The sequence below is a fragment of the Cinclus cinclus genome, chromosome 3, assembly GCF_963662255.1.
Source record: "Cinclus cinclus chromosome 3, bCinCin1.1, whole genome shotgun sequence".
NCBI lineage: Eukaryota > Metazoa > Chordata > Aves > Passeriformes > Cinclidae > Cinclus > Cinclus cinclus.
Window position 1 is genome coordinate 28154904 of NC_085048.1, and position 26597 is coordinate 28181500.

The 26597-nt window shown below is 35.1% G+C and overlaps 1 protein-coding gene across 1 annotated transcript in view; it reads left to right on the forward strand.

Moving 5' to 3' along the window:
- ADGRB3 (adhesion G protein-coupled receptor B3) overlaps positions 1-26597 on the forward strand; it is a 439895-nt gene that overhangs the window by 212394 nt on the left and 200904 nt on the right. Inside the window, exons 9-11 of the mRNA XM_062489771.1 lie at positions 1868-2062; positions 8424-8492; positions 12834-12942. Of these exons, the coding sequence (XP_062345755.1) occupies positions 1868-2062; positions 8424-8492; positions 12834-12942 (373 nt within the window). The remainder of the gene's footprint in view (positions 1-1867; positions 2063-8423; positions 8493-12833; positions 12943-26597) is intronic.

Consider the following 26597-nt stretch of genomic DNA (forward strand, 5'->3'; position numbering starts at 1 on the left):
TACACAATTATGTTCAAAATCTCCTTCTAAAGGGAATAGAAACTGCACAAAACTATTTCTAAAAGCAAGCTTCTAACCTGATTATGTATTGCAGTATTCTGAAGACTAAAGGAAGTATTTCTGCTGAAATATTTGTTTACAAAATGCAACCAAACAAACAAATTAATGGTCTTTGTTTTCACTGATCGTTTTTCAAAATATTAATAATACCATTATGCTTGTACCTCTGTACTCATGGCATAGAATAGATTCTCCCTCTCCATGATGCAGCAGGCAGATATTCTCCCAAGTCTTAAGTATTTCTAGGGTTTTGTCAAGGCACTTGTGGTCCATAACAATCCCCAGCTGCTCTTGAAGATCATTTAAGGCCATGGAGGAAGCCTCACGCAGCCACTTTGCCCAGTGCTGTGTTACATTATATCTATATCTATATCTATTTTTCTGGTGGCAGGTTGAGAGTGTAACCAAAATATGAACCAACACTATGAAAAACACCCCGTGCTCCTTAGAATTTGTATATCAGAGGCTGATTGCATTTTTAAAACTCCTCTCGTGGGAGTTATTTTGAACCTTTTTGAACAATTTTATTATGTAGTCTATCCTTATGTGTTGTTTAATATAATGAAGGCCTGCATATTGACACAGTGTCTGGGGAGATCTGGAAGTGGCAAAAGGTGTCTTTACACTCTTCCTTCTACATCACCACCCTATTATCACAGAATCATCAAGGCTGGAAGAGACTTTCAATGTCATCTAGTTCAACTGTGTTACATTAGTAATTTTTCCACTATATGTCAGTAATAAGGCAAATTAAAAAGCAATTGGAGGTACATTTTTAAAGACTGTGACAACATTTTTGTTGCCAGTGCATAGTATTTCCAGCCCTCCTGCTTAGAGCAAGGTTTGTCTTGGGTATCTGTTCTATAGAAAACCCTTAAAACTCAGGATATTTTATGATTCTATGATATTTTAGTTTTCACTTCAGAAGAACTTGCACTTTTATGCATAAATTATTATGTATATTTAAAAATAGGTTGTTTAACCCATTTCCTCTTTCCTTTAGCCTTGTCTGGCTTTGTCCTGTGTTTGTGATACTCTATGCACATATATACTCTTCCTGGGATGCTGAATCAGCTTTGAGAATTAAACACAAGTTAAGGTTCTTACCAGGAGGGTACTTCTAGCATATTTGTTATGGATCACTGGCCCTGAACACATCTGCTGGGAAACCTACTGCTAAAGTATGCTCTTTTGGCAGATAAGAGCTGTCCTGGCACCTAGGAGCGATTCATAATTTAATTTGCATTTCATGGAAAAAGCAAACAGGATTGTTCCAAGTTAACACCTTTGTGTTCATGCTACAGAAAAGAGCACCAAAACCAGCATCCAACTAAAACACCTCTCTTGGATTGACTACCCAAGCTGGGCTGGCAGAGGTGAAAGGTCTAATCTCCTATAATAAATCAGATTATAGCAAATACTGCCTTAGCATTTATTCCTTTCAGAGGTCTTAGTTGTTAAATGAGGGGTAGCTGTGGTTGTACAGATGTTCCTCTGAGGAAGGGCATTTCCTTGCTGCATCATGTCAACAAATTAAAGCTGCAGTCCAACCCATGGAGTTCCAAGAAGCAAATGTGTGAAACACAAGAAATTCAGAAGCTTTCAGTATAAAATCGAAGATGCTCTGATAAAAATAATATTTCTATCACTGTAGATTGCTATTTTGTCTTATCTTTAACAGGACATTTTTTTTCTAGTTTTAACACTTAATATTTTGGCTGTTTTTAGAATTTACCATACGTTTTTCTCAGGAAAGTAGGTTCTGATGATAGGGGTTTTTTTGTTGTTTTTTTTTTTTTTTGTACAGATTAAAGAGCATCTTGCCAAGGGTCAGAGGATGCTGGCTGGTGATGGCATGTCCCAAGTAACCAAGACACTATTGGATTTAACGCAGAGGAAAAATTTTTATGCTGGGGACCTTTTAATTTCTGTGGAAATTCTCAGAAATGTTACAGACACATTTAAAAGAGCAAGTTACATCCCTGCGTCTGATGGGGTGCAGGTAAGAGAAACACTGTAAAGGTAATGTTTCAGTGGATGGAGTTTATGTCTGTATATTTCAGTATACTGCATGGCAACTGTCTTGCCCACTGAGGAAAGAAAGTCTTCCACATAATAGACATAAGCATTCTTCATATAAAACTGAGATCCAAGTGTAAAATAGGAAGAAGACTCAGCTACATTTAGCAAGATAAATATCCAAACCAATGCAGCTGTAAAAATGTAAAATACTTTCTTTTGTAACATTTCAGTATCTTTTTCTTTCAAGGTTTGGTCTGGTTGATAGGAGGTGTTGGTATTTTTTGGCACTAAGCATTTTGCTAGTGTTCTTTGTTCCAGTTCATTTCAGTTTGAAACTGGTTCATTTCAGTTCAAAGTCTATCCACAAGATTATGTAATTCTGGCATTGCTTCTTCATTTCAGACAAATAAAGCTCATTAAAAGTGCACAGGAGTGATGGATAGTGCATTTGATATACATTTTCTGTTTCACATGTTAGATTAACACTTCTTGTGCAAGAGGACAAATAAAATGCTGCCAGAGCTAAAACCACTGTAGTTATTTATACATAATGGGCTGCACAACATATTGCATAGTGTCTGTTGAAATAAATTTTACTCAGGACTTCTAGATAAGGATATTGATTTCATCTTATATCTGGAAATTGTAGACACTTTTCAAAGACTGTAGATTACTAAAATAGAATACTAAGAAGGCAGATGTGTATAATATTTATGAAAAAGAGAGCTTAATGGTCATTCATAAATTACTAATGAAGTTATTAATGCAGGTCATGTATACATATTTGTGTAAAGGTAAGCATCAATTTTAAATACAATTGGTATAGATGCATGCAGATGAAGGGAGGTATCTTGGAGAAGGCATGTTTTCACAGTTAAGTTTTCAACACTTGCTACTATATTTTCACTTTTCTAGTTTTCATATGCACAAAGAACAATCCACTTCCACAGTAAAACCAACATTTCTTGTGTTGGCCAGTAGCCAAGTGATTTTTTTTTTTTAATATGTTTGCTGAACAATCCATTTTTTTTGAATGAGATTCAGTATCTAGTCATTAATAGTTTTACTGTTAAGCAGGATGTTTTTCACTGAAAATTTTTCATGTAATCAACAGTGTGATAGCCTGTGATTTCTTTGTGGTCACAGACACTACAATGTCTTTGTTACAACCAGTGCTTGATAAAAATGATTTTGATGGGCCTAGCAGGTCAGGTCATTTGCAGTTTACATGCATTAGAGACAATTTGATTCTTTTCCCACTGATGATAGTGCCAAAAGTTTTGCTTAATTCTGCAATGTAGAGCTGTTTCTAAAATTCTAATAGTATTCTGGCAGAATTTAACAATGATATTAAATACTGGTTTAAGAATTTTAATTATTAATTTATAAATGAAGAAATTCAAAAATGCAAAAATCAGTAAGCAATATTCTGAAGGATTTCTCAGACCAAAGAAAAATAACTGTATTTCAGTATTTGCATGCCTAAATACAGAGTTCTTTAATCCCAGTTAAAAAAGATATTCAAACTCCAAGTCAGGAAAAAATAAGGACAAAAAAAAACCCAAAAAAACCCAAACCAAACATCAAGCTAAGGTAAAATTAATAAAAAGCACAGTATTCAGCAAAGTAAGTTAAATCAGAATAAAGCATGCGTTTGGCCCAGGGGATATACTAATCAAGGTTCCTTTTACTGACTTCTGATGATATAAAGTTAAAACCTGCTTAGTAACAAAAGTTTAAAATTTACTGCCAATTTCTGAGAAACATGGATTTTTCCATATGTAAAGATATGTCATATTCTACCATACTCTGGAGTATTTATTTTTTTTTTTCATTAGAACATACTTTCATACTTCCTAGCTCATCGTCAAAGTGACAAAAAGGTAAAAGTTAAAATTGCATGGAAATTCTCCTTTATGTAGAAGGTCTGTGTGGTGTTCTAATTACATTTTATTTTTTTAACTCAATACAGAGTAGATTTTCTTAGTTGGTGGATTTTAGTTTTATAAAAAATTATCAGAAAAGCATGAGCGAGGTTTAAAATCCCTAAAAGCCATAATTTATCATTTTGCGTGATGTCAGAAAAGTCAGTTACGATGAATTACGGGCAACAGTATTTTTTAAGATCCATACAAAAACAGCCCTCAAATTAGAAATTGATGCTTGGAAAAGTATATATGTCTGAATATATTTGTTTCTTGTACATTTCATCAGTTTAGATAGTCCTTCAAATGCCTACAATATTTGGTTTATATCCATGATATCCATGATTATATTCATGAATAGTGCAAGAGTTGTGATTCAGAGACTAAATAAAAAAATGAACAGAAAAATGAGGTCAAATTTGAAGTTTTCCAGCTAATTATCCAATATGAAGGTGCTGCTGTCTGATGTGCTGTATTGAAAATGCCACTTGTTTAGGCAGACAATACCAAAAGCAAAATAAAATTTTAAGGTATGCATAATTAGTGCCACGTTATTTATTACATGACTCCTTTTTCTTTTGCATCTTTTAACCATTTTTGCAACAATATCTATGTATACTTGCACATGCAATGTCAGGAACAAAAATAACCTTTTATGACAAAGTTAAAAAAGGTTTCCTGCATCAGTGACTGAAAATATCAGTAGTGGAGCAGAAATTATTGCAAAACAAGAGTCATTCAATTCTCCTGCAAGCAAGGTTTATAGTTTAATATGGGAATTGTTTAAAATATCCTCTGTAGGTACACTGGGGCTATGGGATGGAAGTACTTATGTGAGAATGATTTTGCCAGAAGGAAAATAAAAATTTTAAATAAACAAAAATAAGGCAACACTTTGGAATATTATCCAGAAGTGGTCTAAAAGTGCTTGAACTTCCTTGTAAGGATGGAATGGCAGGAAAGTAACTGCATTTCAGGACAGAATGGCGAAGCAAGTTGTGCAATCCCCTGATGCAGCAACCAACAGGAAGAAAGGTTTCTCCCCAAAGAAGTTAGAGAAATATAATCCCTTTTATATTAGCCACAGGGACCATTGCTGTGAATCAGGATTTAACAGGATTGTCCAATACTTTTCCCCTCCACCTTCCCCCTCCCACACACACATTCACTATGCTGAAGTCCAAAAGTGGAGGTGACTTAAGGCTATCCATTAATTCCTCCTAGGGAGGAATTCTTCTCTAGCTGTATAAAAGGATTTATGACAGCTTTATGCCTGCAGACAGGGTCAAAGAATTTGGATGGGAACAGAGAACTTCAGCCATTGTATTACAGAAGAAAAAAATGAAAGGAAGGAAATTAAATTAGGAGAATGTAGTTGTCCATTCCCAGCTGTAACTGGCATATTCATCAAAAAAGCCTGGGCAAAAATAAAAGACTTCAAGATTTGGTTCTGGCTGTCCCAACATTTTCTATAGTGACCAGTTCAGTAAAGAAGCTTGATTCTGCAGGGAAGTCCAGTGTTTACTGCAGTAATACCCTCAGATCACATCCATAATGCTTCTAAAATTTAGTCTTCACACCTGTCAATCATTTTACTAAAGGGCAATGCTGTTTCTTTCATGATTAATGCAATAAACAAGAGAGTAGTCAAAGTAGGCCAAAGACTTTTTAACCCTTCTTCCCCTGTCACGTTTTTGAAGTGCATCTCATATCCATTATTGAAGCAGCAAATCCATTTGCTCATCTCTTGTTTAATTCACAAAGCACTGGTATTGCTTTGAAAAATCACTTTGACTGGAAAAACTGTACACATCTCACCCTCCAGTGCTACCATAAATATGGTACAAACCAGGGTTAGAAATAGACGAAAAAAATCTCAAGAAGAAATAAATTATTACTACTAAGTTCATATACCTAATTTAGAATTTATTGGCAAGTGCAAAATTATATATTAGGTAAGTTATTACTCATCTTTTGTTTGTGCTTGAGTCTAGCATTATTTATAAACTTTACCACATATATTTCTGTCAATTACTGGCAAATTTTATGCTTTTTGTAACTGAAATAAATGTAAAATTTAACTAATACATAACACTATTATCAAACCCATGTAATATATCATCTGTAAGAAGCATTTTAAACTCCTGAGTGCTCTTCATGCAATCTAGGCAACTTTAAGATAGATCTTATTACACAGATATGGATACTTTTGCAATTAGACTGCAGGGGAATCCATGTCTGCAATGTATTGCAAAACTACCTTAAAAAAGACTCTCTAGTATGATAACTTATCCCACACTGAGTTCCATGCTGTTGCAGCTAGACTGCTACTGATGTCCTAATAAATTAAAGTTAAAATTTCCATCCACTGCATTTCTACAATATTGTACTGGAAGAGTTGAGAAATACCATGTTTAGAAAAGTATTTTCCTTCAGGCAAAATCTTCATAAGGCCAACTCTACCTAATAGAAGTCTTCACCAAAATTACAATGCCCTTCAGTAAATGTGATTATAGTGCCATGATAGTGGCATTGTTTGACCAATATAGTTTATTTTACTTGGGGGACCAGTGAAGATGTACATTTTTCATTGCTGAAGTTGCATTTATGTAATTGTGATTTGCCAGCTGGGTTAAACTAGCTGATCCTTCGTAGCAAATGGCAAATGAACTCCTTGCCTTGTGCTTTATTTTGCTATGGAATGTCTGAAAGGGGTTAAATGTATTCTGGGTAGCAGCATGTAACTATATCTACTCTTCTTACTTTCAGCTTGACTGTAAATTCTTCAGTATTGCTGCAAATTGGACCAAACCATGAAAACATCTTTCTTTTATGTCCTATCATTAATTCCCATCTTGTCCAGATGCTTACTTACAATTTTTACAGGAGCTTGCTGAGCCATTTTGTTTCTTTTCATGAAGTTTGTTGTGTTACTGAAGCTTGTGACCTCATTGAGAGAAGAGTTGTAGCCTCATTAATGAACAGGATTATTTTGTCCAAATTCAGCAAAATATCAGTCACCTCTAGAGTAAATTTGGTCAAGTTAAAGAAATGTTTATCCATGTGAATTTTATAGTTAGCTTCCTAATGGTTAAGCAAAGATAGATCCTCTTGCTTGTCAAGTTCTTAGTGTTGGGACCAGGTTACACTGGTATAATGTTATTATGTAGAAAAATATTTTTCACAAGTTTTCTTCAATTTGGCATCCTAAAATGTTTTGCTTATATAGTAGTGAAACACCTAAAATTTCTGATATCTCAATTTTGAAATTAATGTATTTTCAAGCATACCCACCATAGACTGTTAGAAGTTTTTCCTTTCTGAGTTGTCATTAAGCAATTGAATCCTTTGTGCTTTCATTAATAGTGAGTTAAAATTACTTCTTACTTAAACTTTATTTAAGTCTTGCTTTTACCCCAAAATGGCTAAGAAGTAAGTGCAGGTGAGATAATGACCAGTAGCCTGAGTTCCAGCAGGGTCACATGTGTGGTGATCCAGTTAAAGACTTTTAGAAATTGAAGGGAACTTAATTGAACTCTTTAGCTAAGGTTAGTGGAAACTGCATGTATCTTTTATGAAGGAACGGATAAATTATAATTGGCAGACTGTAGACAAAATTGACATTTTGCACAAAATGTGACACAGAGATGAGAACAGACTGCACAAATTCTTAGCTTTTAAAGATGAAAAAGTTGGGAATACAAATTGCTAGAGAGAGCAGACAAAATTAGAAAGGAAGTTTCTCCACAAACATATGGAGAAAAGTGGTTTTTAAATGTATGATTTGTATCTAACTGTCCTTCCATTTTTTTTCCCCTCATACTTAAATGAATAGGAGAATCAGAAGAAGAAATTAACAGCTTAAGGTCAAAGAAACAGAAACTGCTTATTTCTTTTATGCTGAAATTCCTAGAAGGGTAGAGGCAAGTGTGACTATAAAAGTAAGAAGCATCTGATTTGAAACCGTATTGGCCAGTGAAATGTCATGGAATGACCTATGTATGGTCATTAAGGATCATTTTCTCACTTTGAATAGAAACTAAAGACCCGAGACTGGTGCTTTCTCAAATGTACTTTGGATGTTTTGCAAAATCTATAGTTGTCTAGTTTCTGGAATGACAGCAATTTGCAAATAGAACATCACACTTATAAGTTTAGCAAGTTTAAAAGGGTTTTTGTTTCATACAAAGTGGTTGTGATTATATATGCAAAAATTTAAAATTTACCATAAACTATGTGTCCTCTATCAGTCTAATCTATTATTTTGCTACATCATCTCTTCCACCTACAAAAAATAGGCTGCAGAACTGCATCTGTAGTAGAGAAAGAAAAGCTTCCTTAATGTCAGATTAAGGATGTGGTAGCTCATATCTTTGAAATAATTTTACTTACTCTTTTATTTAATTGATTTTTCAGAACTTCTTTCAAATCATAAGTAATCTCTTAGATGAAGAAAACAAAGAGAAATGGGAAGATGCACAACAGGTAAGATTTGACAGAAGTTAATATATGTTTTCAGCTATCAGGTTAAAGCTGCACCCCACTGTAGTTGAAAGGAAATCCTAAGTGAGAGGGTTTTTGGAAAAAAAAAAAGTTCCTTTTCAAAAAGGATCAATTTCAGGACTCACCTGCTATTTCCTTATATTGAAATTATATTTAGAATATAAGTTGCTTCTGTTGACAAAAACAGATTTTTATTAACATTCCATAGGATTATTCACTATGTCTTTGCTTTGAACATTGTAATGAAGTACATACAAAAGCTGAAAAATGCTACTGAGGACTAGCTGCAGTGCTGCTTTTGCTAAACACAACACATCTGACCTCACCCAAAGACCTCATACAACATCCCTAAACAATAAATGAAAACAGTAGACCTTTCTTATAAGTTTGCATTTAGAAGAACAGGTGTGATCCTCAAGACTGACAAATTTCTGGACTATGATATGATGATAACACCTTATAAAATAAGAAGGTATAGGAAAAAATCATGAATGTATAATAAAAGAGTTTAAAATTAAAATAAACTCTTTTTTTTTTTTTTTTTTTTTTTTTTGCTTGAATACGAGAATTTCCTACATGCTTATACAAGAAGTTACTGGACAATGTTAAGATTTGTGTTACTGAACATGACTATAATGCTGTCAAATTTATTCAGGTACAAGTAACACTGACAGTGGGGATGAACATAATTATGTAAAGAGGAAAGTTTGTGGGGATGCTCAAAGGCAGGGAAACGTTTCTTTATGAAGAATGATTAAACAAAGCAAGATACTTCAGTATGGAAAAGAGTCAAGTGCACTTATTTGCAATAGAAGCTTTTAAAATCAAGACTGGTTTGGAGAATGTGATGCACAAATGCTTAATCTACTCACTTGTATTTTTTGTTAAATAACTAAAGGACATCAAATAGTGGCAGATTCAGAATGAATACAGGAGATACTTATTCTGTAGAAGGCTACCTTGCAGGACTTCTTGCAACTGAAAGGACAGAAGTTGAAAAGGTAAATAGGCAAATTTATGAAAGAAAAACCGTGGTTTTGCTTAAGGAAGTCTTTTGGCAAAAAAACTGCTAAAGGCTGGGCAAGACTTTCCAGTCAAGTATCACTATATTCCTGTTCCTTTATACTCTTCCTTAGACAGCATCACTGTCAAAGGCAAGAAGACAACTTATATAGATCTTTGCTCTACTCTTGGGCATTCATTGTGACTGGGTTCTACATATACTTGAAATTTGTTCACTTTTTTGTTGTTCTTAATAAATCACAAGGTTCTTAAAGATCTTGAAGCTGTCAACTCTCAGTTCTGTAAATTCATGTTTATGATGTCACTAAGAAAGGGAAGATCAAAACTTTTTACTACTAATTCAAACCTTGCAATAGGCACATGACACTGCAGCTGGCCCAGTACAATTCAGCTGGGAGTCATATTTTTTTCTTTTGCTCTTTTTTGGTTCTTCTCTCTAAGAGCCAGATACAAAAAGAGACAAAGTATCTAATGTCCTTTAGTAGTGATGGATAGAAGCAACAAAATCACATATCTGTGGGCAGTTTCCATAAACAGCACCAAGATAAGGAAACCAATATTAAGCAATTATTTTAACCCCACTAATAATCAGACATGATACCACTCCTGTGTTATCAACTTTGTCTTCTACTTCCATCTTGTCTGCTTACCCATGCCATGTCAGCCATCTGACACCAGAGATTTGGGGATGACAGCACCTAAGAGTAAATTCGTAGAATGTGGAGACAGAGGCAACAATAAATCTCTAGTTCCCTCTATTCATTGCTGTTCGTAGAAGGAGCAGTGTTGAAAAACAGAGAGGGAATGAGTTATTTCTGTTTTTCCACAGCTTCTTCTCTATGCCTGGTGAATCATCATCTCACAGATCTAGGTACAGCAGAAACCCAAAAGACCCAAGATGAGCTGAACACGGGAGTAGTGGGGACATAGGTTCCTGGTTGCAAAGTTAGGGGATTCATTGAATCTTAGACCACTGAGGTATGACCTGCCTCCCAAAAACCAATGCCACTGGTCTTATTACTCTTGTGCAGTTACATAAGCAGGCTCCAAGGAACTTTGGAAGCAAGTAGCTCTTCGTAACAGCTTGGAGGAGTGAGTGGGCACTGGTGAATAAAGGTGATCCTGTTTCTGGTTCAGTCACTCAGCTTAATTTTCTGTAATAAAACATCACAAACCTAGGTGCAGTTTAACCAACCTTTTTGCCAGCTTACATAGCTTTCTTAAACTCCACAGCTACTGTTAGCATAGATCTCTTAGCCTGTTTTCTAGATACTCTGCTGGAAAGAAAGTCTTACTCACTGTCAGCAAATTGCTGACTATCAATCAAGTGTACAGCTGCAATGCCTCAGCACATCTGTTTCTCTAGCAGAAATGCCAAAAGTTGATAACCATTAATTACAGGTTATATAGCATTCAGATAAGCAGCACTCACTTTAATACTTGCCTTTTTTTAAGACCTGATGTAAAGTACTTCACTCAGGAAGCCATTTCAATCCACAATGTGTAAGTTTATACTGGAGTTTCAAAACACAGGAGCTATGCAGCATATTCTTCATCAAGATCTGCTGGCATCCTATTGATTAACCAGTACTTCAGATGCATAATAACGTGGAGTACCTGCTCAACTGAGTGCTCAACTGAGTGCTCAACTGAGTGCTCAATAGTTTATTGCTATACAACTTTATATGCAAGAAGGAAGGTTTAAAAAAAATCTCACTGAAATTTTTCCATAGTACATAATCTGTGAGTGTGTGTGTGCTTTGGAAGAGATGGATGCAAAAATCACACTAACTACCTCAGTAATTCATCATTAGGAAAATGGACATTAAGTCTCTGTCACATGAAGCAGCATTTGCAACCTGTTAGGATCATTATTGTCACAACAAATTCTTCTTCAAAACAGTAATACTGCCCTACCTTTTATTAAAAGATGCATGTAGAAAACAAAGCACCTTGTGAAATTCTCTATCCTGAACCAAGCAATTCTGAATCTAGATAGATAGAGCAAGATGAAGATGGAGTGCAGCATGGTGGAATTTATAGTCTCTGTAGGTTTCTTTTTAGACTCTACAGTCCCAGTAGTGGAAAGAATGGGTGAGTATTGCTTAAAAAGTGAAATTTGAACAAAAAACCACCATGAACAGGTTGTCCATTATTTTTCTGATGAAAGATACTCTGTTACTGAAAATTTTCATAACAGGCAATAAAAACCAAAAGTGATTTTTTTTTACCTATGTGATATGAACAGGACTTAGTATTATTAGTAACTGTTATGATCTCTAATGCTGTTTTGTTGATGAATTATTATGGTTAAATAATAAAGAAAGTGGGTTTTTTATTAGCTTACAGCTTTGCAAATAAATGTTATTTCTTGGAAATGTGTTTTTATCATTTTAAAAGCCAGATTGAGAGGCTACATTAGCAATGCCAAGGCTACTGCCATTCATTTTAGCTTACTCTGTCCAGTTCTGGGCTCCTCAGTATAAGACACAAAGTTATGGAATGAGGCCAAAAAAAATACCATAAAGTTGTTTAGGGGACTAGAGCATTAGATATACAAGGATAGGCTGAAATAGCTGACACTATATTGCTTGGAAACATGAGAATATTAAAAGTTCCTGAAAGGGAAAAAGAGCCAAGTCTCAATGGTGTCCATTGACAGAATAAAAAACAAGGGGCAGAAATTAAAATACAGAAAATGCCATTCATATATAAGAAAAACTATTTGGCAGTGGGAGTGATTTGAGTGCTAGAATGCGTTGCACAGAGAAACTCTGGGATTGTCTTCCTGGGAGACATTCAGAATCCAACTGGATGTCTTCCTGGGCAACTTGCTAGAGCTGATCTTGCTTGGCACAGAGGGTTGATTTCCACTGACCCCTTCTAACCTCTGATATTCTATGATTCTGCTACTCCATATTAGCAACGAAAATAGTACTACCAGTAAAAATTTAACTTACTTATGTGTTGATTAATACAGTAGAAGTTATTATACTGGCAAGGCCACAGTAAGATTTGCATTACTGTTTGCATCAGTAGTTCTGAAGTTCCAGTTCCACAGTTCCAGTGCACAGTTGATTTCATATAACTTTGTGGGCAGTAGTGTCTGTTTATATGAGGATTTAATAGCAAAATGTTTTTATTTTAAGTAACAGAAAATGTTTAGTATTGAAGCACAGGAAAAGCTGTTTGAGTGTTAGTTCTCAACCTGCTTTTGATGGTATTTGGATTTTATTTGACTTTGCAGCTGTAGACATTTTGATATTATAGTAAATGTCATGTCTGGCCTTCCTTTGTTAGATCTATCCAGGCTCAGTGGAGTTAATGCAGGTGATCGAAGATTTTATACACATTGTTGGAATGGGAATGATGGACTTTCAGAATTCATACCTAATGACTGGAAATGTAGGTAAGAAATAGAAATTTCTTCTTTCAAATTTATGACCTATTGAAAATCAGAAGTTCCAAGTATGTACTGTAGAGTTGCTGCTTCTATCACAATCCAGACTGCTCCCCCTCCTCCAGATTATCTGTTGCTTGGTTATCCCCTCTTTGGTTTAGCACATGCAGAACAGCTTACATGTTGAATTTCTTCATAGTCATATCTGAAGATCTAAAGATTTTAGAATCAAAATTTAGAAAATATTCACCAAAATTCAGAGAACTGTAGGTACGTGTTAGAGTGTTTCCAGGATACATAGTGTTTCAAATGTTACTTTATAAAATTGTGCTAATTACAATAATATTCATATACTTAATAGCTTGGGAAGTGTTTATTTTGTTGACATTGTCTTTTAATATCCCATTCTCCCAAAGAACTTTCTTTGCACATGTTACAGTATGATAATAATCAGCATAGATAAACAGTAATTTTAAAAAAAATACATTAGTTAACAAAATATTTAAAGCCTAAAATTTCTTATGTTAGTTTTTCTATGTGTAACAGTTTCAAAATTTTATTCAGGTTTATTTTTCAAACTTTGTTTTTGCTACTGGAGAGTTGCCTGGTAATAGTCATATAATAATAAACATCAAATCTAAAAATTCCTGACAGTTCAATTACATTTATTAGTAGTCATAAATTAACTGCAATATGAAAATATTTTTTAAAAATTGAACTAAAAAAACTTAGTTTGAAAAGCTGTTGTCTAATAATTTCATCTTTGTTTAGTACTTTTGTTATTCAGCTTGCTTAAGCTACATTTTCATAGTGCCAAGAAAGTAATAAGAAGTTGTATGTAAGGATTAAAGACAAAATGTGTGTTTGTCTGATAGGAAAACTTCTGGTGTAAGTACATTTTTTCAGTTTTTCAATTAACATCTGACTGTACATATATGTCAGTCAGTTCTTCAGCAAGTCATTAGAATGAGTAAGAAAATATGGTCATTTTGAAATTAGTTGGTGGAATAAAGCAAAGAAAATGCTGGATTGTCCCTACTGAATATTTAACTTGCTGCTCTACAATAATAAATATTTATTATTGTTCTCCAGTTCATATTACAGAGTGACAGGACTGTAAACACAAGTCCCTGTAAGGCACAACCTTGTACTGGAAACATGTCAAAGAACTCCCCAAAAAGAATTCTGGCAGTCTTAAAATGTTTAAAACATTGCAGTAAGGTTTTAGCCAGTGATTTATTATCTTTGTTGTACTACTGTTTGCACTCTAATACCACTTAAAGCTTCTTCCAGTTGTCAGTCCTCCTTCATTATGCTAGACCCTGCACAAATTTATAAAGAAAAGTCTCTTTTCTGAAATGTTTGTTCCATTACACTTTTCTGACAAAATAAAAATACGATCTTATTTAAAGAGCACAGTCCATGCTGCTTGGCGCATTGTAGTACATTCTAATCTGTGTGTCCTCTGAAAAACGTGAAAAAAAAAACAACCTCAAATGGGAAAATGCATTCAAATTAAGAAGATACATTCAAATAATCTGTGTTTCTGCATATTCATGGCTTCACATGGGAAACAGCAACGACATTCCAATTGAATCAGAAACTGTGCTGTGCACTAGCTAGTTTAGATAACTGCAGAGTCTTTACAGTCTTTCTTTTGATTATCTTTCTCTTCCCACATATAAGATATTTTTAGCCACTTAGGAGGTCTGTTCTTAAGTATTAAAACCATCAAAGGAAGAGAAAAAACCTGAGAAATTAATGATGAAAACTGAAAATGAATTTATAGGTTTAATCTGACTACCTAGCTCTGTGCCTTGATATATTGGCATAAGTTTATTCTCCCTATGCTCGGTCAGCCATCAAAAAAGGCAAGGTCACTGTGGTGCAAATCATTGATCAGAATACTTGAGCTCAGGTGACATGCTGAGATGGGGACAGAAGGCTGTTATCAGCAAGGAGTAATTTCTTATTTTCACTAACAAGAAAGGAATGTATCTGGAATAATTCAGTTTTAGTGTAGTTGTCCTCAGGACATTGGCATAACTGTCTAACTGCCTATGTACTTGAATTTTATGGAATATTTGTGTTGATCTCAACTGAAAAGAATAAACTGTGCAGTTTTTATCTGGTCAACAGTAATTATTCTATATCAACAAGAGTTTATAAATGTGTGAAGGCTTATCTGTAACAAAATTCTTTTAAGTCAGCAAACCTCATTTTATGCAGGAAACATATTGTGCACAAATTAGACCCAAATTTTACCTATATTCATCTTTAAACAGAAAAATTCAGTAGTTCATAGAATAAAATCATGGAACGGTTTGGGTTAGAAGGTTCATTTTCAACTCACTCTGGTGCTCAGAGCCCCATTGTGTCTGACCCTGAATGTTTCCAGGGATGGGATGTCTCCTGCTGCCTCTCCAGGAAACCCATTTCAGTGGTTACTCACCCTTATTGTAAAAAACCTTTTCCTTATATCTAGTCTAAATTTATGCTGTTTAGGATAAAACCATCACCCCTTGTCCTGTTGCAACAGCCTGTGCAAAAAAAATTTTGATCATCTTTCTTATAGGCCCCCTTTAGATAGTGAAAGGCTGCAATAAGGTTTACCTGAAACCCTCTCTTCTCCATGCTGAAGAACCCCAACTCCCTCAGCCTGTCTTCATAGCAACAGCGCTCCAGCACCCTGATGATTTTTCTGACCCTTCTCTGGACCCATTCGAACAGATTCATGTCCTTTCTGTGCTGGGGACCCCAGAGCCAGACACAGCATTGCAGTCTCACTGGAGTCGAGGAGCAGGGTCACCTCCCTCGTCCTGCTGGTCCTGCTGCTTCTGATGCAGCTCAGGATACAATTAGTTCTCTGGGCTGCAAGCACACATTGCCAGCTCAGGTCTAGCTTTTGATCCCCCAGTATCCCCAGGTCCTTCTTCTCAGGGCTGCTCTCAATCAGTTCATCACCTCAGCCTGTGTTGATGCCAGGGGTTGGGTAGCAGCAACCTAGGTGCAGCACCTTGCACTTGGACTAGTTAAACCTCTTGAGATTCCCATGGGCCCAGTTCTCAAGCTTTTCCAGGTCCCTCTGGATGGCATCCCATTGTTCAGGTGTGTCAGCCACACCACTCAGCTAGATGCCTTCTACAGACTTGCTGGGAATGCATTTGATACCTTTGTCATTGATGAAGATGTTAAACAGTACTTGTCCCAGCACAAACTCCTGAGGGACACCACTTGTCATCCATGTCCATCAGGATACTGAGCCGTGAACTGCTACCCTCTGCATGTGATCAGCCAAATTCTAATCTGTCAAAGAGTCCTCCCTATCAAATCCTTATCTCTCCAATTTAGAGAGCAGGGTGTTGTTGGGACCATGTCAAAGGTTTTCAGAAGTCCAGAGGGCACCCCTAGCTCTTCCTTTGTCCACTGATGCAGTCATTCTATCACAGAAGACCACTAAGTTGGTTAGGCAGGACTTGCCCAAGGTGAAGCTGTGTTGCTGTCTTTAATCACCTCACTGTCCTCCATTTGCCTTAGAATAGTTTTTGAGAGGTCTCCAGGCATAGATGTGATGCTGACAAGGGTCCTATTTAATCAATAGTTATTTACCACAAAATGTTCTCTCAGCATCTTCACATACTTTAAATGCTTTATTCTGTGCTTTCATTTTCAAATCACTTTAAACTTCAGAAAAAATATTCTAAATATGAACTAAATATGAGCTATATATGAACTATATATAGACTGCTTCTTCTTGTCAGAGAAAAGAAATCCTTTTTTTTTTGCACAATTTCACAGTAATGCAGTGAGTTCTTGGTTCCCTTCTACTAATTTCAGTTTACAAGTTCAGTGGCAATTGAATGACATTTCTAACTGAATAGTAGTTGATATAAATTTAAGCACCTAATCGTGTCTCACAGATATGTTAATCCTTTGAGATCTTCCACAGAGGGGATTTTATTCTCTCTTTCAAAGCACAGAAACAAGTATATGTGACTTAAGAAGTTACTACACAACTGCTATGCTGCAATGACTTTCCATTGCACATTCTCAATTCATGACAAATGGGAAGTGATGAAAGGTACATTAGCTATACGGTAGGCTATCATAAGCCACATTATAACACATTTGAAAATAGCTAAGAAGACCAAAAGGACAGTTGCCATGCCCCTGTTAGACTTTCCATTGTGATGGCTTTTAACACAAATTTTTCATTTCTTCTGAACAAAACATCAAAGACTTGTTTCAGATCCAGATAATCCAATATCTGTACTTTATTAGGTTACGAGGAAGATCAGTCAATTCAAATGCACTTCCATTAAAGCAAGGCCCATCTTCTATTAGCTTTCCTTTCAAGGATAGAGAATATACTATGAAAAGCTTAACAAATGTAAAAGCAGCAATTTTCTTTGTTCATGCATGGTGGGGACAGATGGTATTTGTTTTATCATTACGCTCTGTATTATATTCCGTTAAGAAATGATTAGGTGAAATAAAAGCCTCTGATAGAAGGTAGAAACCTCCTTCCTCATTCTGCTCTTTTTCTTCTTCTTCCTCCTCCTCCTCCTCCAGACCAGCTGAGCAGGCACACAAAAATGATAGTGTGAGCAAACAGAAGCTTTTGCTATCACTCAGAGTTCCTGAATTCACTGAAAGCGCAGACCCACCTGCCAGGATGACCCACCTGCAAGGATACATGGGGCAAAAGCTTTTAAACCATGTTACCGTTCTTTGTTAACCAATAGCTTTCATTTTTGTGAGTTTTAAAAGATGAGTTCCTGATTTTTGATTAAAGAATTATCCTTGGCTTTTAATAGCCTTTTGAATTTTTCTTTGGCCACTAAAAGACCTAAGCAGATCATCTCAGTGCTTTGGCTGATTTGAGTTCTCATCACAGTGAACCATTAAGAGTTTTGAAGATATGTAATAAAAGGTGGGTGAACTGCTATTAAGAAGTATTCAACCTTTAACTTAAGAAGAAAATTTGTAACTGGAAGATTGGAGTGTCACAGGCATAGCTGTCTTTAAAAATACCAGAGGAATGTTGAACTGGAAGTAGGGAGCAGTGTTAGGGACTACGTATTTCTATGGCAGATTTGGATTCTTTTGTAAGGGCAAATTTTCCTGGTGTTGTCAAATAAATTTCCTTAAGAGCAGCAGTCAAAAAAAATGGTTAAAGGACATTCTGTTGTCAAAGATCAAATTTCAAGATCTAAGATTATAATAATGAAAAACTAAATAATCTTGAAGAGCAGTATGTTCTCATGGATGTTATTTAGTAGTGAAAGGAAAAAACAAATGAGAATTTTCAGCATGTGAAAAGCCACTTTCTGTTAATGGTCATTTTATGAATACTGATGTTTCAGCGATCAGTGGTTTTGTAAAATGTGCAAACTACCAGTCTAAAGAAAATACAGAATTAAAAAAAAAAAAAAAAACAGTAGGTATCACTTGCAACACTTTTCAATTGAGATTATATGGGTTGGATTAATTTTACTTTAAGCATCACAGAATTTGCCAAAGTCACCGTCAGCTTCCTTTAAAATCAAGGGAGAGTACTGCTCAGGAGAGAAACTGCTGTCATCTCAGACATCTAAAATAAGGGCTTGGGTTGCCTTGAAGTTCTACCACTGGATGTAAAGGCACCCTAGTGACTACCTCATGTTTAAATGGTTTTAATGTTTCATGTCATCAAAAGGAAGGAGGAGTGGTTTTTGTGGCAGTAAAACCTGTGAACACAGAGCCAAATGATCAAAAAAACCTAAACAAAATAATAAAAATAAATAAAGAATAATAATTAAAAATCAGTTTGAGAGTTGGAATGATTAGAACAGATATTTGAGAACAGATTGTTAAAGAGGACTGCATGTACACGACTGAAAAGTGATTACAAAGTGAAACTAAATTGACACCTCTTTAATCTTGCTCACAGAAAAGCATGAAGATTCCTAACTCTATTGTAGCACATTTAATTCTGAATAGGCATGAGGCGGAGGTCTACAAGGAACAAAATAGAAACAAGTAGATTTATGTCTACATGGTAAATGCAGCTAGCTATAATATTATATGAAAAAATGAAGAGGTGTAAGCCATATTTCCATGCATAAATCAACTTTTTAACTAACAACCTGTTATCTCTCAACTTAAAAATGGCTGCTGTGACACTGGTACTCCGATGAGTAATCTGGTTAAGTATAGTAATTAACATTTCATTTAAAACTTGAAATTGAGCTGCTTACATAAGTTTTATAAACGTTGGCAGGAAACAAAGTCTGATTTCTGCCTTTACAGACAGTCTAGGATGCCATATGGCAGAAAATGTTTTGAAAGTGTCCATTTTGTCCTTTCTTGGAAAATACTTTATTGTTACGACTTCAATCTCCCATTCCATGTTCATGTTCATGAAATTCTAGAAAAACACTAATTAATCCTGCGGGCATATGGAATGTATCTTAAAATTTTCCAATGCTAGCTAAAGACACTTAGAAATGTTTGTGACCAAGGGAGCTTTTGGAAGATGTACCTACTCTAGCTATAAGACACGAGCAATGGTACACATGCTGAGCTGTGGGGATGCTGGAAAATAAGCAAACTGTATTCCTGTCTGTTATTGTTGTGTTCATTCACCTTATCCCAGGGTAAGACTTTTACATCTTGTAAAATTTAAATCCTGTTTATGCTTTCTAGATACCTCTTCACATTATATGGTTTGTTTACTTATCTGAATGGCATCTGCCTTAATCTGCTTATATTTTTTGTATTAGAATTAGTGATGTATGTCTTCAATGCAGCACTTGAGATCCTCTGACTCATATATCACAAATGTCATACTGGTCTATAAAAACACACCAAAAGATTGAATTTATTTAAAATTTTGAAAGGGTTTTTTTTCAAGTATGTTAAAGAAAACAGGAAAAAAGGCACAGCCTTGATATTAAATTGTAAAAAGATATAAAGAAAATGTCTTTCAGCCAGGAAACAAGTATTACAATAAATTTATACACAAATAGCCAGAATTCATTTGTAGTTAAATTACTTCTTGTTCTGAGTCTGTGAAATGGTAAAGGACAGTGTGGATTTTAAAGTGGCTATTTATAGTTAATAGAAGTTTAGCTGCTAACATTTCAACATTCTCTCCCAGTAGAAAGAAAATTGGACCTACCAGACCAAAAAAAATTCAGATCCTGCAGAGTGGCCCTCAAAAGCCATTCAGATTTCTGACCTGTTTTCCATCAAGTTATTTCAGAGTACCCCATGTTTTTACAAAGGAAAATTTTGCCTTTAATTAACTGTGTGAATTGCACTTACTGCTTTAAGAAGGTAAACAGGAATCACTCATTTAGTGCATCATACTTCATATGTGAATACCTCTATAATGAATAATGTACTTATGGGTGGTTTTTGTCAGGAACAAATTCTCAGAAGGAAAAAATAGAGTGAAACCTGCGTGGTTTTGCAATGAAATACATTCCTAATAGATATAAAAACACAAGTCCTCTTTAAAACATGGAGTATTTGTATTCTCTTTTGAATTACTATTAAACCACACACCAAAGTAATCAACAATTAGGTAAATTTTTTTTCAAATGTTTTATTACATAATTTTCTACATAGACTATTGCCTGCTTCCATTTCATCTCAAAACAGCCCAAAAGAGCCAGTGCCCATCATCTTCCCATTTAAGGCTAGGGTCTGGCTTTTATTACTGTATTTATAAACATGAATCAGAAAGGACAAAATGCAGGCTTCAGAATGGTCCTACACCTGTCCACACTGTTTAACCTGTGGCACCTAGCCAAACATTGTGAACAGGAATGGGCCAGGTGGGAAAACAGTCTTTGTAGGCATAATTAATGCTTTTCTCCTTGTCCTGTGGTGCGCAGTTGGTCACACTCTTGTTCTTGGATTGCAAACATGGTGGTCTGAGAAGTTCTAAGTTCTGTCTTCTGCCACAAATTCTTTTCATTCATGACTGGCTCCTGGTTCTCATCCTCTTTGTTTCACACTTGGATCTAGCCCATCAATCTTTCCTGCCCCAAACCTCTATGCTGATGGCTGAGCAGATGCTCTGCTTACATGAAAGGGAGCACCTACCACATTTTTTTTTAGGTTCTCAAAAAATCCTCCAAGTCCTAGAATTTACACGCTGCCAGTATCACTCTCTGTTTCTGTATTCTTTACTTTCTCAAACTGTATGTAATAATCCATAGCTAAAGGCTTCCAGAAGAGGAAAAATAGATAAAAGAATAGGGAAACTACAGAGAAAGGTCAATTGCAATTTTTTTATATTCTTACATATTTCTGCTCTATATATATTCATACCATTTCCTTTGCAGCAGTCTCAGCAATTCCTTGATCAGATCAATATGTTTGCTTTCAGAAGACTCAAGCTTTCTCCAGTAATTAAAGGGGAATTACTTCATCCACAGTTTGAAGGTCTAGCTCATTGCAGCATCTGACTTAATGCCTGAAGTAAATGCTTGAGAGCTCGTATTTCTTTCTCAGTATAAAAGAAGCTTATTAAATGATTCACATTCCCTGAAAAACTTGCTGTGACCAGTGCCTAAAAGAGTAGATTTTTTCTCTCTTTTCTAAACCTGCATACTCAATGATCCCAAGAAAATACAACTCTCCGTAACTTAAGATTGAAAATTCCAAATACCATGGGAATGTCTATATGAATCTTTGTCAAACAGTCTTCACAAATGTGGATAAAAAGCTAACTTGATTCCGTTTTGCATATAGTTTATTAAGTAACCTTAAAGATAAATACATTAACCATTCAGTATTTTTAAGTGGGTGCTATAGGAAACTAGAATAATTGAAAGTGTTTCCTTTCTCTATCTTATGTTAAGTGGAGTAAAATATTCTAAACAAACGGAAGCTATAAAAAAATGCAGAAATACAGGCTCTTGTCTCATTAAAAAAAATTCCTCCAACTGAAACAGAAAGTAGTATCTACAGCCCATTTGTGGAAATTAATTTTCCCAGTATTTATGTATCTCATATTGTTGTATCATTTCTAAATTTCTACCTCTGTCAACTCCATTCTGAATCATTCTGTTTCTCTAAATGAGCAATTAAAAACTGTTGTTTTCTAAAGGAATCAATTTGTATGACAGGCCCTTTTTTAACTGGTGCATTTAACTATTGACCTGAGAAATTAAATACCTGACCTTATTCACTCCTTTGCCTCAGACAGGTAGGACCTTTAGGTGACTTCCAACAATTTTCAGGTAGAATGAGACTTAATGGATAGAAATTAAGCATCCGTGGTGGTAATTTTGCATTTATGCAGTAGTGGAGTCAATGCACACCCAAGAGAATTTCTTTCATAGTAAGGTAGTGCCAAGTGGCAGCAATCATGTTCAATGAACTGCAGTGTCAAGATATGCCAAACAGTACTGTCCTTCCTTAAACAGGAGTACCACAGTCCAATAACATAATGCAGTTCTACATAGAATGATCACTCATTCTGGGATTTTTTTAGCCTTGAAAGAGACCTCAAGAGTGTCCAGCCATCATCTGGTAGTGCATCACCTAGAGAGGGTGTGGCTAAGTACTGTAAATAGCAAAGTTCAGCCTCAGTTTAATGATTTCTACAGCATTTTGTTACTCAATCACTACTGAAAATAAAAGAAGGAAAATTAAATAAAATTAAAGTAAACCCCCCAGAATTTTAAGTCAGTTAAAACAGGAATAAAGCCAGCTATTAGCTCTGCCTAATACTTGGCACTGTGTCAGAAACAGGTCCATTACCCAAAGCTCCATTGTGAATATGGATTTAACATGGTTTATACTCAGATAATGATATACTGCCAAAGTTCTTTTTCATTTTCTGGCCTTTCGAGGGCGAGGAAAGAAAAAACAAGAAAAACCAAAAAACCCCAAACATATAAACAATAAAACTACAGCATTTCCCCTCCCAAAAAAAGAACAAAATAGAAAAAATAACACCCCCCCTCCAAACAGCAGCAACAAAAAAAATCTAAAGAAGCTACACAACCAACCAACAAATCAACCAACCAAGCAATAAAACTAGCAGAAAAAGAAGGGGGAAATCTTCCATCCATATTAGACAAATCAACCTGCTGTATTAAAAACGTATTATTTCCTTGCTGATGACTATAGATTTTAATTCCAAATAGTGGTAAAGATCTGCCTTTTTCAAACTGTATAGCCTGAAGGTAGCATAACAATTGAGGTAACAATCTGGATAGAAATATTTCATTTTTCAAGTCAGTTTCATCAGGGTGTTAGTGGACTAATAATATCAGAGAAAAGTATTTTTATGGTAATAATTATTTTGGCAGTGAGACTGTCGGATACTGAGGTCAAGCTTCAAAGCCATGTAAACATACACAGATATAATTCTGAGTAATTGTGTTTCTGTAAGTGTATTTTTTAATTTCTTTTTTTAATATAGAGAGTTGGACTTCAGTATATAGAACCTAAGATACTGCTTATATCTCTGCCATTCTGTTAAGGTCAGATTGTATAATGCCAACAGAGCTAATTATCAATGAGACCAGTCCAAAGCATCTCAAAGGGTCCATGTACTGGGTGGGCTAAAATCACTAACAGGGCCTGAAAGTTCAAATGTATATTTTGTGCCTTGTGATTTCTGAACCTGTAAGTTAATCCATTTCACTGTGGTTTTCTTTCCCTTGACTTCAGGTATGAGTTTTAGGGCCATATTTGTTGCTCTCTCTGAAGGCAGAGATAAAGAATCTTTGATCAGATTTGTGATAAAAATCAGAGGTTAATTCTACTATAGATTACTATGACTTTTATGTTTTGCTTTTTTTCCATTCTCTATGTCTCCATTACAGTGAGGAGACAGAGAAAAAATATTTTCTCACTCAAAAATGTGGTACAGCTCTGTGGCCTGCAGTATTTGAATAGCACTACATGCATGCACAAATATGTAAACTACCTGCAGTAATGCCAAAGAGCTTGATATTGTTGTGGTTGTTTTTCCTTTTTTTTTTTTTGTTTAAAAAAACACTCTTTACAATCATGGAGACATGTAATCAGCCCTACGGACCATTATTCTGCAAATCTTCTATTAACATAGGCTGGGAAATGGTCTTCTAGAAAAGATACTTGATTTCATTGCTTGAATGATTTTTTCATGTAATCTGTGGTTCAATGCTTATGATGTTATTTAATGACTATTATTTTGTGGATTTTTTTTTCTAACATATAAGATCTACCCAGGTCACCAGTTACTTTAATTAATAACTGGGTTAGCTATATGCTGTTTTTTGTAGCACATTGCTAGTAAATTCTTATGGCCTCGTGCTGTCTTCTGTTACTCATTAGTCAAGTATTTTGAAATGAGATCAATTTCAAGAACACCTGTGGGAAAGTAGTATATTGGTACAGTCACTTCTCCAAAAATCCTGTCTGAGGTCCTGTTGTAGAGGAGCATAACTAGAATGCGAGCTGATATCAAAGGCAAACACTTGGAAACCCATCCATATGTGTATGAATTGTGCCCCTTGGTGAAGCATACTTCTTCCCTATATTGGTACTAAAATCTCACCTCCAGTAAAGCAGAGGAATGAAAAGAGACTGGCCTGCCCAAGGGGAAGAAACTGAGGGACAGTCATCAGGATGATTGGATCTTCAGGGATTGGCAGGCAGGCAGGCTGCTGCATCTGCACACACAAGACTATCCTGTTTGTGAGAGAAACATTTATGAAAAATATAGCGAGCTTTTCCCCTCCTTTCTCATTTTAACCTCAGGGGAATAGAATATGTTCATAAAGATTAAAGGGAATGTCTCGTTTTGCCATTAGGTATCTTAGATTGTTCATTGCAGAAGCATGGAATGAATGTTTTTAATGCTCATTTAGCTTTGAAAATTGCATCACTATCTAGGCAATGAAAAATAATGGTCTCCATTCACAGTCAACAATGCACAAAGAAAAGTTAATTTCTGCAAAATTAATATCATTTAACTTTGTCAAATTGAACTTATACCTGTTTCTTGGATGAATAGTTCCACTACTGGAAGACATGCCTGCTGATTTTATACTGCATCATCTATCTTACATTTGTGGTTGTACTCAGAAATAATTTTCAGAAGTTAAAATTATACATACCCAAAACTCTCATAAAGCTAAGTCATAGAGGCTGAACATCAATGGAGCAAGATATTCAAATATGGGACTACTTCTACTTGGAAATGGTATTCAACATCAAAGCTCAGAGGATTTTAAAGTGTTTATGTATATACTGGTTTCAATTTTATTTGACAAGATAGTAGATGTAGTTTGCTGACTATATATGCTGGTTCTTTGAATTTACTTAGAGAATGCATTTAAGAATTTTCTTTCACAGATAAGAAAATGGGTTGACAAGAAAATGTGAAGAAATTTGGTAATTCTTGTTTCTTGTAAGCATTTCTTAGAATATTTTCTTATGTTTATAATTTTTTTATTCTTTAAATTCTCTAACAGCATATTTACTCATGAGCTTTTTAATACATTATTTGACAGAGTCTCTGTGCAGAGAGCTACATGCACACTTTCAATGGCTCTTTCCCCTATAGATATAATTTTTATTGATACCACCAGGTGCTGTATCCAGATTTTTACCTGTCATTCAGCATTAATCTGCACTGTCAGTGGGTTTAGGAATGTTTAAAGTCTTTCCTAGCTATACTTGGTAATGAAATGAGATTGTTTAACTTGCATCTTTTTTTCTTTTTTTTTTTTAATTTTTGTTTTTATTTAATGCTTCATGGAAATCTAGCTAGACCTTCCACTAAAAAATCTTAAACAAAGTTATGTTACCTCACAGCTGTGTTAGACAATTATCACAGGCTGTCTGACAAGCTAGAAATTGTTAAATTACCAAAATACTGTTTTGTTTCTTCTCATTTCAACATCTCGGAGGCACTTTAGTATGTAAAATTGATATTGTTGTCCAAATCTTTCATGTTGAAATAGCTTCATCTAGTAGAAGTATATAAACAGGTAGATATTTTTTTCATTCAGATCCAAAAGTTTGGGCTAAAGGAGAAAATTTTTCTGTAGTTGGTGGCTAGGATTTTCCCAGGAATGTATGAAAAGTGAAGTCAAGTTACTATTCAAGTGAGGTTTCTTTGTTCTCAGTGTAATCATTTGGACCTGTGTTGAATTGATCCATTGCAGAAAGAGCTGAAAGTGAAGTAAGGCGTAATATAAAAATTCCATAAACATAAACTAAGGTTAGTGCATCATTATTAAAAAGCCCAAGGATTTGCTTATTCAAACATACTTACAGATTTTATTTAAAGGCTTCCATTCCCCTCTTATCTTACCTTGTGCATAATTCCCAATGTTTTATACCTCTGTTGAAGGATAAAACTTGTTTATTCCTATTAATGTGCTTAAGTGATCTGTTTCACTTAACTGATCCTACTTCACTTGTCACTTCTACTAAATACTCATCAGCTCTATTTTTAGTGTGTTTAGAACCATAGAAATGTTGATGTTGGAAAAGACCTGTAAAACTGAGTCCAAACATTAACGTAACATCATCATGTTCACCACTAAACTGTATCTCTAAGTGCCACATCTACACATCTTGAAATAACTCCAGGGATGTGGACTCCACCACTTTCCTGGGCAGAATGTCCCAGTGCTTCAGAGTCCTTTCATTCTTTTTCCTTT